This window comes from Ailuropoda melanoleuca, chromosome 15 (assembly GCF_002007445.2).
Source record: "Ailuropoda melanoleuca isolate Jingjing chromosome 15, ASM200744v2, whole genome shotgun sequence".
Classification (NCBI taxonomy): Eukaryota; Metazoa; Chordata; class Mammalia; order Carnivora; family Ursidae; genus Ailuropoda; species Ailuropoda melanoleuca.
Window position 1 is genome coordinate 41,655,339 of NC_048232.1, and position 12,404 is coordinate 41,667,742.

Consider the following 12,404-nt stretch of genomic DNA (forward strand, 5'->3'; position numbering starts at 1 on the left):
ACTGGAGATTCGCCGTTCTGTGCTTTGGGTGGTGGTCGATTGTCCTGAAGAGCATCTGGGCTTTCGTTTTAGGGTGTCGGGGAGGGCTTGCTTTTCCAGGCTCTCTAGGCTCACTAGACATGGCCTTCCCTCACGTTTCCCTCTCCGGAGGTGCTAGAGGTTCCGCAGGTGCCAGAGCCGACGCGGCCCAGCCGGCGGGTTAGGTCCGAGCACCGCGGACCCTCAAGTTTGGTTGCCCGGCGCGCACACTCTTCTCCAGCTCCCCCAATCATCCCCCCATCCCGCCCCTCCTTAGTCTTATCCCCGCCTCCCGCGGGATACTTGGGGCGGAGCCTCGCCGCTGCCCCGCCCCTCCGCACGCTCAGGCCGCTGTGGGGGCGTTCCCGGAAGTTCCTAATTCGCGGAGCTGATTGGCTGATCGTGGCCGTGTACCCTGCCCGGGTTTTCCGGAATTTGGGGAGAGTTGCAGGGGAACAACATGGCTTGTTTGAGTCGACACTTGCGGGAGCTGCAGGGACCTCTGCTTCCACCCAAGGACTTGGCAGTGGAGGACGATGACTGTCTGAAGGAGGACGTAGAGGAGGATGAAGACCTGGAGTTTGTCGACGCCGAGGAGCTCTGCAGTGGGGGCGTAAAGGCTGGCACCCTCCCCGGGCGCCTCCGCGGTGAGGAAGCTTCCTGCCCCGTGGGGATGGGATTGGAGGATGAAGTGTTTCCTGTTCTGGCCTTGCCCTAAGTAAGGCGCGCCCCATTGCTGCTAGCCGACATCTTTTTGGGATGGCCTAGCTGTTTCATCCTACTTAGGATAAGATTATGTAAATAAGTAACAACAGCAGTGACTTGAGTAATACCATGTGTTAAGCTTGTGCTCAGAGTGTATTATGATGTTCACAGCTCATTGAGGTAGTTTTACTTTTATAGTCGAAGAAACAGTTGGATGTCGATCCTGTATTCACACCCAGAATTTGAGTTTTAAACTATTTTCCTCTCCTGCCTGGAGTCAAATTTTTATTTTTCAGCTACTTAGAAAACACACACACACACACACACACACACACACGAAACACCTCCAGGCGTTGTGGGTTCATTAACTTTGTGTGAATAACGTTGTGATGTTCGTTTATCTTGTGTAGTTTCCTGTGCTATAAATAATACCTGTTATGTGTACATTGTGACTGTTATTTAAGAAAATTTCGGTGGTAAGACCAGTAGAATGTTCTGTGCTGATGGCATTGTTCTATATTTGCGCTGTCCAGTACAATAGCCACGAGCCACACTTGGCTATTAAGAACGTGAAGTGCAGCTAGTGCAACTGAGGAGCTGAATTTTAAATTTTGTTTAATTTTAATTAATTTAAATTTAAACAGTCACATGTGAGTAGGCAGCACAAGTTTAGACAGAAAGTTTTCAAGTATTTGTAGAGGGTTTAGTCATTTATTCTAAAAGTTTTAGTAACTGGATACCATGTTCCAAGCAGGGCGGTGTTTGTTGCTGGGGGGGGATACCCGGGAGAGATAAGATAATGAGGTTTCTGTCTTAATGGGGCTTGTTCTTTGGTGAATTGAACAGATATTACAGAAGTAACTGTAATATTAGTTCATAGAAGGAATAATAACTAGTGCTATGAGAGGTTAAAATCTTGAGATTCAGGGAAGACTTTCCTGAGGAAGTGATGATTAAATTTAGAGGTCTGTAGTAAATGGGGGGAAACTGCAAGGAAGAGAATATTTGAGGCAGATGGCATAGCTTATGAAAAGGCCCTGTGGTGGGAGGGACCATGTCATTTTTTAGAAACTGCGTGAAGATCATTTTTGGCTTAGGTCAGAGTAGCGGAGAGATGACTGTTTTTAGAAGACAAACAGCAGACTTTTGCCATGTACCATACTTACCTCTTGGAATACAAGGACAAGTGAAAACATTGGCTTGTTCTAGAGAGCTTACAGCACAGCAGAGTGAGACTGAGTAACGGGTAAGTGGACTGTAGATACCCTAATAAATGCCTGTACAGGGTGCTGTGGGGGGGGGGAATAAAGAGAGTGGTAGATTTGGTAAAACACTGAAAAAGAGGTTTTAAAATTTCTTAAATTAACTTTTTTTTAAAGTTGTAATTTTTGATGAAAACACTCAAGAGCAATGTGACGTGTTTGGACGTTTTCCAGTAACGGGTCCTTGGTGGCGAGTGAAGGTGCAAGTGAAACCGATGGGATCAAGGAGCTACCAAGTTCAAGGATTTCCATCTTACTTTTTGCAGTCTGATATGTCACCACCAAATCAAAAACAAATCTGTTCCCTGTTTCTTAAAGACTGTAATTTCCCCAGTGATTATGTGAATAAATTTTTAGCATGGGTAAATGCTGTATCAAGCTATAAAAACCTCAACTTTGAAAATCTTAGGGAAACATTAAGAACTTTCCAAAAGGAAACTGGAAGGAATGGTCAAAAACAGTCTACACAGAATGAACAGGAAGAGTCTCTACCAGAAAATGAGATGTGCCTCCCTTTGGAAAACACAAGTAGGTGTGATTTTATCATCCAGTATTATGATGGTGTGTTTAAGAGGTTGCCACTGTAGTATCTTGGCCTACTATTCTTTTTTAAAATGTGTTTTTGAAAATATGTTTCTATTGCTTTTGGGTTTGTCTTTGTAATTTCCAGATTCCTCATCGCTAAGGTGGAGAGGTTGGGTGAGATGATCTTTAAGCTCCTTTCAGTTCCTCCCCAGCTCTAAAACTGTGTTTCTCTCTAACTTTTGTGTACATGGGATTACCTTGAGTCATTATGAAAAAGTTCAGTTGTTAGTTATTCAGTTCCAATTATTACTCTGTTTAAGAAGGCAGAGGAGAACGGTAGGAATATGAGTATTCCATTTTGGAAAGATTTCAGTCCAAAATGGTATAAAGTAATTTTTTAGTATGGTTTGTTATCTGGACATTCATGTGAATGGAATATTTCATTTCTTAATTATATCAAATAAATTTGGCAGGACATCACTGAATGACTTCAGTGACAAAAGAATCATGATTACAGTCAGAAAAATGATTATAAAGGTTAATATGTCAATGATTTATTTCTTATGCTTAGCTTTAAATTTATCTTTATATCACAGAGTCACAAATTTTACTCTGATTATATTGTACACAAAAGGAAACAGAAGGCTAAGAAGTGGTTGTCTAAGCATTTGAAGAGCATAAATTTTGGAGTGAAACACAGTGAAAACCACTTCAGTACAAAATCAATTGTTATAATACGATCAATTTTCTTGCTGGTTAAATTAAATTTATTTCGTTCTCTCTGATTTGGGTTTTTGGAACGGGTTGTGCTCCAGGAGAATGTCCATCACATCTGTGGTTCTGTGAGCTCATTTGTATGTTTTGATTTGTTCTTTTCTATTACCCTGTAGTTCCATTTGTAAGTGTAATGACAGCTTTGCAGTTTCCAAAAGTAATGGAATTCCTTCCAGTTCTTCTGCCTCGACACTTTAAACGGCTCGTAAGCTCAGGTTCTAAGGGTGTGTTGGAAGACATAGAAGACATGTTAGGGACACATCCGTGGAAACTTGGATTTAGTAAAGTAAGTAAGACATTTACTCACCATTTAGTAATCTTAAGTAAAGGAGGACTTCTCAAACTTGACAATCTTTGGATCTCTTTCAAAGGAAAAAGTCGTATGGACCTCCATGTTGATTTTTCTTTTAGTGTTAGAACCGACTGTAAACTTCGTATACCTGTAGCTCTTTTTTTTTTTTTTTTTTTTAAGATTTGACAGACATAGAGACAGCCAGCGAGAGAGGGAACACAAGCAGGGGGAGGTGGGAGAGGAAGAAGCAGGCTCATAGCAGAGGAGCCTGATGTGGGGCTCGATCCCATAATGCCAGGATCACGTCCTAAGCCTAAGGCAGATGCTTAACTGCTGTGCCACCCAGGCACCCCCGTATACCTGTAGCTCTTATGCAGTAAATTTATGAAGGAAATTGATGACATCGAAATTGGCAATCATTTAATTATATAATTTAATTTAGGAAACATCTTTTTGGTAACTAAATGCCCATTTGCCGTGTGTATGTAAATCTCATTGAAGACACAAATTCCTATGAACTTGGCAAATCCATTTTTAACCCTCACTTTCCTGTTTGCACTTTTGGAAACTTTCATCATTCATGTGGTACATCATGATATCATTAGAATTTTTCTTTGGCACAATAATATCACTTCTATACGATTCCACTTCTGTTCTTATCATTAGAGACCAAGAGTAGGAGTGGCACTATCGGGCTTCAGTGGTGTTGGAAACCAAACGCGGCACTAAAATGTTGGCAGTACTTGATTATGGGTGGTTTTCCAAATGAAAATACAATTTAAAAATTCTGAGAGAATTCTCGAATCCCCAAGAAAGTTTACCGAACCCTTTCCCCTCAATTTGAGAAATGCAGGAATAATGAATTTGTTTCCTACATAAAATGATGATGATTTCAGTATGTTTTGCAAAATGAAATTCTAGAACAGTTAGGTTATTATGTATATTCAGTAGAGAAGAGAGGCAGAGCAGTGTACATTCTGGGACTCAAGTAGGAAGAGGAGACTTGAAGTGCCACTGTTTGGTGTGGAAATCACCATCAAGAATAAAGACTGTTACTGAGGTATTAGATGGCTGGGGCTGCCAGCCCTCTAAATCCATGCTTCACACCGTAGTCTGGATGGCTTAAACAATAGAGACTTATTTTCTCATGGTTCAGGAGGCTCTAAGTCCAAAATCAAGCTGTTGGGTGGTTGGTTTCTTCTCCGTCCTCCTTATTTTATGCATGGTGGTGAGAAGACACTTCTCACTGGTCTTCACATAGTCTTCCTTTTGTGCCTGTCTGTTGTAATCTCCCTTCTTATAAGGACACCAGTCATACTGGATAAGGGCCCACCCCTGTGCTCTCATTTTAACTTAATTACCTATTTAAAGACCATATCTCCAAATATGGCCACATTTTGGCATACTGGCAGGTTAGGATTTCAACATATGGATTTCGGGGGGACACATTTCAGCCCATAAAACATGTATGGAGGGCTCCAGGAGGGATGTCTCTGTGGGAAAAAAAAAATGGAGCTGGTGGAGAACCTACTGAATGGATCATGGTGAAGGAAGTTTAGTGCCCCTTCTGTAGAGTTTGGGCAGAATTGTTGCGAGGCACGTAGAAACCTAAACAAGCCAAGAAAGTGAGGCAGTCGTGAACTTCACTATACACACAAGAGTTTGACACAAAAGTTAATATAATGTAGTATATCATGTTCAGCTGTGAATCCTCTTTAACAGCGATTTAACCACAATTGATTAACAAAATATGTTCTATAACTTTTTTTCAAAGTGGGAAGAGGAGAAGCAGGTGTGGAGGTGATGGTATGAAAGAGAGAGAGCTTTCGTAGAGAAAGACTTCCTGTAGGAGGGGATTAATACTACATATCAAAAATTAAAAATAAAAGGGTAGTATAAACAGTACTTAGAACAGTGTTGACTTTATAAGGCATGGAAAGGGTGAATCGGGATTCCTATCTTTTGCAATAAGCTTCGTAGTGTTATTTGACTTTGAAAACTGTCTGTGTATTGTTTTGAGAAAATATAATTTTACTTAAAAATTTATATAGATCTTTAATCACAGTACAACAAAAACTTGGTGCTGTATCAGGTACTCAGTTTTTTCTCCAAATTTAATTGATATACATGTCCTCTGGGACTTAAGCAATTATTAACAAATAATACAGTTTTGTGTAATTCTGATATATTCATCAACATTTATGATTTTTATAAAGCAACTTGAACTTTATTTTCTTACAGATAACCTACACAGAACTGAAGCTTTTGCAATGTGAGGCAAGTTGGATATCATTTTGTCAGTGCCAGTCTCTTCTCCAGTTGATGAGTGATTTGGAGAAGAATGCATTAATAATATATTCGAAACTGAGGCACATATGTCGAGACCAAGGGCACACGTGCATTGAAGAAGCTGACTTAACTTCTAAGTTGTCAGACCATATGTCCTTCCAAGAGGCTTGGCAGTCTCTGAAGTTTTTGAAGGACATTGGTGTGGTGACATACGAGAAGGGGTGTATCTTTCTTTATGACCTTTACCAGGCTGAGCGAGGCATTGCCTCTTCAATATGTGACCTGATGACGAGGCCTCCGTGGCATTTACAGGTCGATGTCAAGAGGGTGCTTGCATTAATTCACACCACAAAAGCTGAGAATTCAAGAAGTGACGAGACACTGAATGGAAGTCAATGGGATGAAACAGGTTCAGAAAATTGTGTGGACGTTCTGGACCCACAGGACGGTGGTGACCATGTTTGGAATGATGGTGAAAATGAAGTGAACATAGAAATAAGTGACGCTCACCTGGATTGGGGTCAGGTGGCTGCTCTGGAAATGGTTTGCTCCAATGCCGTGACGGTCATCAGTGGGAAAGGCGGTTGTGGGAAGACCACCATTGTTAGCCATCTTTTTAAGCATATGGAGCAGCTGGAAGAAAAAGAAGTAAAAAAAGCCTGTGAAGATTTTGAACAAGACCAGGATGTCCCAGAAGAATGGCTCACCTTTACCGAGCAAAGCATCCTGAAGGCAGACAAGGCCATAGAGGTGTTACTGACAGCACCAACCGGGAAAGCAGCAGGCTTATTGCGAGAGAAAACTGGTTTTAATGCTTACACACTGTGTCAGGTAAAACTTTTTCCATTTTTTTCTACAGAGAAAACACTTGTCTGAAAGGCAGGCTTTCTTTAGTGAGTTTATTTTTCATTTCTTCCTGATGACATTCAGTAGGTATTTATTGAATGTCTTAGGGATCCCTGCTTTGTAGTAGCTGAACATTTAAATCAGTGCCACTCAAAACAGCTGGTCTGTAAACTGTGACCAGTTTGCAGGGAGGCAGGAGCCAGTGCTGGGAAGGCAATCGGTACGCTGCTTCTTCCATTGAGAAAGTCTCGCTGCGGAAAAGAAGTCAGCCAAACTGAGTGTAGGCTTCATGATGTAGTTCGTTTAGATTCTGGTACAAGGTTTATTCTGGGTGGGACTGGTTACAAGCGTGTTACTGTCCACAGACCTTATTTGAGAAGCATTTGTGTTGGAAGGAAAAGGTTTTATTCTATTTTACAAAAGGAAAACTCCATAGAAGGGAAGACTTTGATCATCTGGTTTAGTTCTTTATCTCCTTCACCCACAACAATGCCTGATCAACAGTCACATAATAAAATTTTCAAATGATATGCTTGAAATATAGTTTGGGCTGTAATTAGAAGTCATGAGATTTTTTTTTTTTTTTTAAGATTTTATTTATTTATTTGACAGAGATAGAGACCCAGCGAGAGAGGGAACACAAGCAGGGGGAGTGGGAGAGGAAGAAGCAGGCTCATAGCAGAGGAGCCTGACGTGGGGCTCGATCCCGTAACGCCGGGATCACGCCCTGAGCTGAAGGCAGACGCTTAACCGCTCTGCCACCCAGGCGCCCCTGAAGTCATGAGATTTTAAACTTCTAAAGAACTGGAGAGGCTTTTCTAGGTCTGACCTGCCATTTTATAGATCAAGGAACTCGGTTTTTGGAAGATTTCTGGAGGAAATAATCATTGATTTGGACTCTAAAGGACAGAGAGGCTCAGGTGAAGAGAAAGACATTTTATTTAGAGGGGAGGCCTTTCCACAGGCCTTGAGGAGAATGATCATGGTGTGTATAGATGATTTTGAGGTGACTGCATTGATTAGAATGAACTCTGTGTATTGTAAAATCATGGAAATTGAATTTGGTTTAGACTGGGAACTAAGCTTTAAAGTTTGCAAAGTATCTCATTAAATCCTTGATAAACCAATGAAGTGAGTAAGTGATATTATCTCCATTTTATAGAGGAACCAGTTGAAATTTGGGGGTATTAAATGACTTGCTCGGGGCGCCTGAGTGGCTCAGTCGTTAGTGTCTGCCTTCGGCTCAGGGCGTGATCCCAGCGTTCTGGGATCGAGCCCCGCATCAGGCTCCTCTGATAGGAGCCTGCTTCTTCCTCTCCCACTCCCCCTGCTTGTGTTCTCTCTCTCGCTGGCTGTCTCTCCTTCTCTGTCAAATACATAAATCAAATCTATAAAAAAAATAAATAAAATAAAATAAAATAAATGACTTGCCCAAGATTGTAACCAGGTGTAGAGCTAACACTTGGATTCAGATTTGTGACCTCCCCCCTCATTGCTCTTTCTGTAGTGCCATAATTTCCTCCTTTATTATGGATCTTGCATACCTAACACAGAAGCTTGGACTTGGTTTACTGGGGAGCCATTTAGGATCCTAAGCAAGAGAGTGAAATGAAGAAAGCAGTTCTAAGGAAGATTACATAGAATCACAGAGCCATGAGCCACCTCAGAAATGACATTATGCATTACCTTTATTTGTCACCCTAGGGAACATAGCCCTAGAGAAGTTCGGTGTATCTCACTGATGGGTTGGCTTGGAAGAGGAGAGCCAGAGAGGCATTGTTACTAAGTTTCATCTTATGTTCTGACTCTGATCAATGGGTGGTATCTTACTATCTGCTTGGGATGCTGGGAGAATATTTCTGAAGCCACATTTAGAGTCAAGAGAGAGTGTAGGGCCATAGGAAAGGCACTGATGGGTGGCACTGATGCCATTTATTTATCATCCTTATGCTAGGGTTACCCAGTTACCAGATGGAGCAGATAAAAATAAAAATATTTTTTTAGTATAAACATGTACCAAATATTGCATCAAACATCCTTGCACTAAAAGGTCCTTTATTGTTTATCTGAAATTTTATCTGGCAATCCCATTTTGGGTTAGCATGTAGGGGAATATGGTTGTAAAGCTGTGGGAGTAATCTAGGTTCATAGGTGGGGCCTGTATTGAATTGGTAGCACTAAGAATATAGTGGGAAGTGTCAACCAGCCATTTCTAAGATAACTGATTGAATCTGTAAAGTACAAGAAAGCAGTTAGCAGTGATTCAGATGTTCTTTTGAGGCAAGGCCTTTGAGAGAATGGGGGTTTTGCTGAAGGGAATTGATGCACCTGGGTGGAAAACTTGAAGGGTTTTACTTAATAGACATCTTGAATCTAGCTTCAATAGAAAAAGATACGATAACATTTAAGAAATCTGTGTATGTATATAGTGTATATATGTATATACTTAAAACATAGAAACATTTTGGGAATGATGTATACCAAAATATTTCATGTTCTCTGGTTTTATTTTCCAAAATTTTCTCATCTCTATTTTTTAAATAGTAAATATTACTATATCTTTAATAAATAGTTTTTTAAGTTGTTTTGTTGTTGGTGATGGTGGGTTTTTAAATGTTGGGGAAGTAGGGAAGGTTAGAATATTAGAAGAGGGGCGCCTGGGTGGATCAGTCATTGGCGTCTGCCTTTGGCTCAGGGCATGATCCCAGAGTCCTGGGATCGAGCCCCACATCGGGCTCCTCTGCTGGGAGCCTGCTTCTTCCTCTCCCACTCCCCCTGCCTGTGATCCCTCTCTTGCTGGCTGTCTCTCTCTCACTGTCAAATAAATAAATAAAAATCTTAAAAAAAAAAAAGAATATTAGAAGAAAAATAATATTTTCATAGTTAGTTTGGGGAAGCAGCCTTTTATTTCCAGTATGGAATGTTACGGTTGGGAGGAGGGGAGGGTTGAAGTGACCAGACCACCTCAGAAGGCCAAGAGAAGGTTTATTTAGGAATAGAAAAGAATAGGGAGCTCTGTCTTGTCAAGAGCAGTAAGAGAAGGGTTGAGATTTTTGCATTGCAATAGTGGTGTGTACGAAGATTGTTAAACACATAGTACTTATCAGGAAACTTTTTTTTTTTTTTTAAAGATTTTATTTATTTATTTGACAGAGATAGAGACAGCCAGCAAGAGAGGGAACACAAGCAGGGGGAGTGGGAGAGGAAGAAGCAGACTCATAGCGGAGGAGCCTGATTTGGGGCTCGATCCCACAACGCTGGGATCATGCCCTGAGCCGAAGGCAGACCCCCATCCGCTGTGCCACCCAGGCGCCCCAGGAAACTTTTTTTTTTTTTAATATTTGATCTTTTTTTGTTTTTAGATTGGTTTGACCTATCTTTTCTGTGTATCCATCCCTTTAGGGTTTTAAAAAGTTTTAACTTTTGGGGCGCCTGGGTGGCTCAGTCGTTAAGCATCTGCCTTCGGCTCAAGGCGTGATCCTGGGGTGCTGGGATTGAGCCCCACATCAGGCTCCTCCGCTGGGAGCCTGCTTCTTCCTCTCCCACTCCCCCTGCTTGTGTTCCCTCTCTCGCTGGCTGTCTCTCTCTCTCTCAAATAAATAAACAAAATCTTAAAAAAAAAAAAATTTTAACTTTTGTGTTCTCTATTTCTTTAGCCTGTTTCCCTGTGTGGCTTTACCTACATCCTCCCTCCCTCCCCCATTTAAGAGTTTTGTTTTAAAATAACATGTTGTTAAGATGTTCGTTTGTAGAATTTGTAACCTGAATTTAGAAATGCCATACTTTGCTTTGTAGGTCAATTATAGCTTTTATTTATGGGAGAAAAAAAGCCCGGCCAAGAACCGTCCATGGAAATTTTCTTCAGTTAGAGTTCTGGTTGTGGATGAAGGGAGTTTGGTATCTGTCAGAATCTTCAAATCGGTTTTAAAGTTACTGTGTGAGCACTCCAAACTTTCTAAGCTTATTATCCTTGGTAAGTTAAATATTGTTGGAATCCTAATTGTTTAATTCAAAGCATGGCAGTTGGTTGGTTGGTTGCTTGTACCATTTCACCTTTTTAGTATCCGTATTCCACAGGTGGAAAGCCATTTCTCAGAGCCCGCACCCCAGCCACCCTGAGTTCAGTCTGACCTCTCCCTCTGTCAGCGTGGGTGATTCTTCGTGTGGGCCAGGAGATTAGCAGACCAGGCTGCGAAATGACCTAGAGTTGTAAGGGGTTACTGCTAGTCACCTTAATGATGACTGTTCAAATAGAAAAAATGTCACACATAGAGTAAATAATGATGTAGATCGTTTGGAAATAATAAAAAGTCTGAATTATAGACCACTGAGGAGTGAAATTATGATTTTCAGCTAATAACTCAAGTTAACATCAGTAGCCTCTTAAATTCTTTCCCATTCTGGTGAGATTTAGTTAGATTCTTTTGGGTACTACTGGTCTATAGACTGTATAATTTCATGGAGAATCATATCGTGAGAATCAAATTGTATGCAAATAATTCTCTTTGGTCTTTGAGGATGTGCTGTAAGCAGTTGATTCTGTTAATGGCTTAAGCATTCCCCTAGTTTCCACTGAGAGAATAGTTTGTTATTGTTGTTGTTGTTTTTAACTCCATGGTTGGTTTGTTTAAAGAGATTTCTAATAGAGCCAAACATTATCATTATATTACAGGAATTTATTATCAACTATGTTGGGTTTGTTTATTTTGTGTTTTATATATTTATTTTATTTATTTGAGGCCATAGATTCTTCCAGGTCTACTAAGACGTTGAGCAAGATTGAGTAGGTGACTGAATACCATGTACCTAAGACTGTAAGGCCTGTTTTTCTCTAAAATATATTACCCCTGCACAGTTTGTCTGGGGTTATAGGTATGAAGGAAATTCAATTCAGATTTCACCTTACTGTGTTATCACTGTTTTTTTATATCTCACACTGTTGACTCTGAATGCTTTGTTGTTGTTAAATATTTTTAAAGAGTTAATGTTCTTAAGTAATTTGGGGGGCTTTTTTCTTAGAATAAATCTTTATAATTATAGCATATAGCAGTAGGGAGAAATAAAAACAACTTCTAAATTTCAGGAACCCTGTTCCTGAAAGCCTACCCTATCTTATTCTCCTTTCAGGTGATATTAGACAGTTGCCCAGCATCGAACCTGGTAACTTACTGACAGATCTTTTTGAGACTCTTAAGTCAAGAAATTGTGCTATTGAACTAAAGAAAAACCATAGAGCAGAATCTGAGCTAATTGTGAACAATGCCACAAGGTATGGTATAATGAAAATTTTACATTTTCTCTCTGTTGTATTAGAAATAAAAGATATAAAAGTACCTGTTAGCCTTTGAATAGGGCACTCGAGTGTGGTACATTTACTGTGCCCTTCTAGCAAACTTATTCTAGCCTTCAGGTACATATGTACCTTTTGCCCCACAGTTAGAAAAACAAAGGTAATATTTTTCATTACTGGTCCAGCATGAATTATTATTGAAATTTAAGAGTGAATGTGTTTTCCTAATTTAAAAAGTATATATGTGAATCAAAGTTGCATCAAGCTTAGAGACTAGAATAAGCCCAAGGGGAACAGAAGACTTGGAAATGAGTTCATTAGAGTTCAAGGGAGAATGGGGAAGAATTATCCCCTAATTTTGTATGGAGAGCTCCAAGCCAAAAAAAAAAAAAAAAAAAAGAAA

General features: G+C 40.3%; 1 protein-coding gene across 10 annotated transcripts in view; it reads left to right on the forward strand.

The window, feature by feature from the left end:
* Positions 1-437: 437 nt before the first annotated feature.
* Positions 438-12,404, forward strand: part of HELB (DNA helicase B) — a 33,396-nt gene continuing 21,429 nt past the window's right edge. For 7 of the 10 annotated variants that reach the window (XR_004620633.1, XR_004620634.1, XM_034643418.1 and 4 more), the window contains exons 1-6: positions 438-665; positions 2,103-2,513; positions 3,401-3,570; positions 5,818-6,696; positions 10,507-10,684; positions 11,839-11,980. Coding sequence is in view for 8 of the 10 variants with exons in the window: in XM_034643418.1 (XP_034499309.1) it covers positions 479-665; positions 2,103-2,513; positions 3,401-3,570; positions 5,818-6,696; positions 10,507-10,684; positions 11,839-11,980 (1,967 nt within the window). In the remaining 2 variants the exon portion in view is untranslated. Of the gene's footprint in view, positions 666-1,820; positions 1,970-2,102; positions 2,514-3,400; positions 3,571-5,817; positions 6,697-10,506; positions 10,685-11,838; positions 11,981-12,404 lie in introns of all 10 variants that reach the window. The other 3 variants (XM_034643419.1, XM_034643415.1, XM_034643420.1) reach the window with 3 other exon arrangements.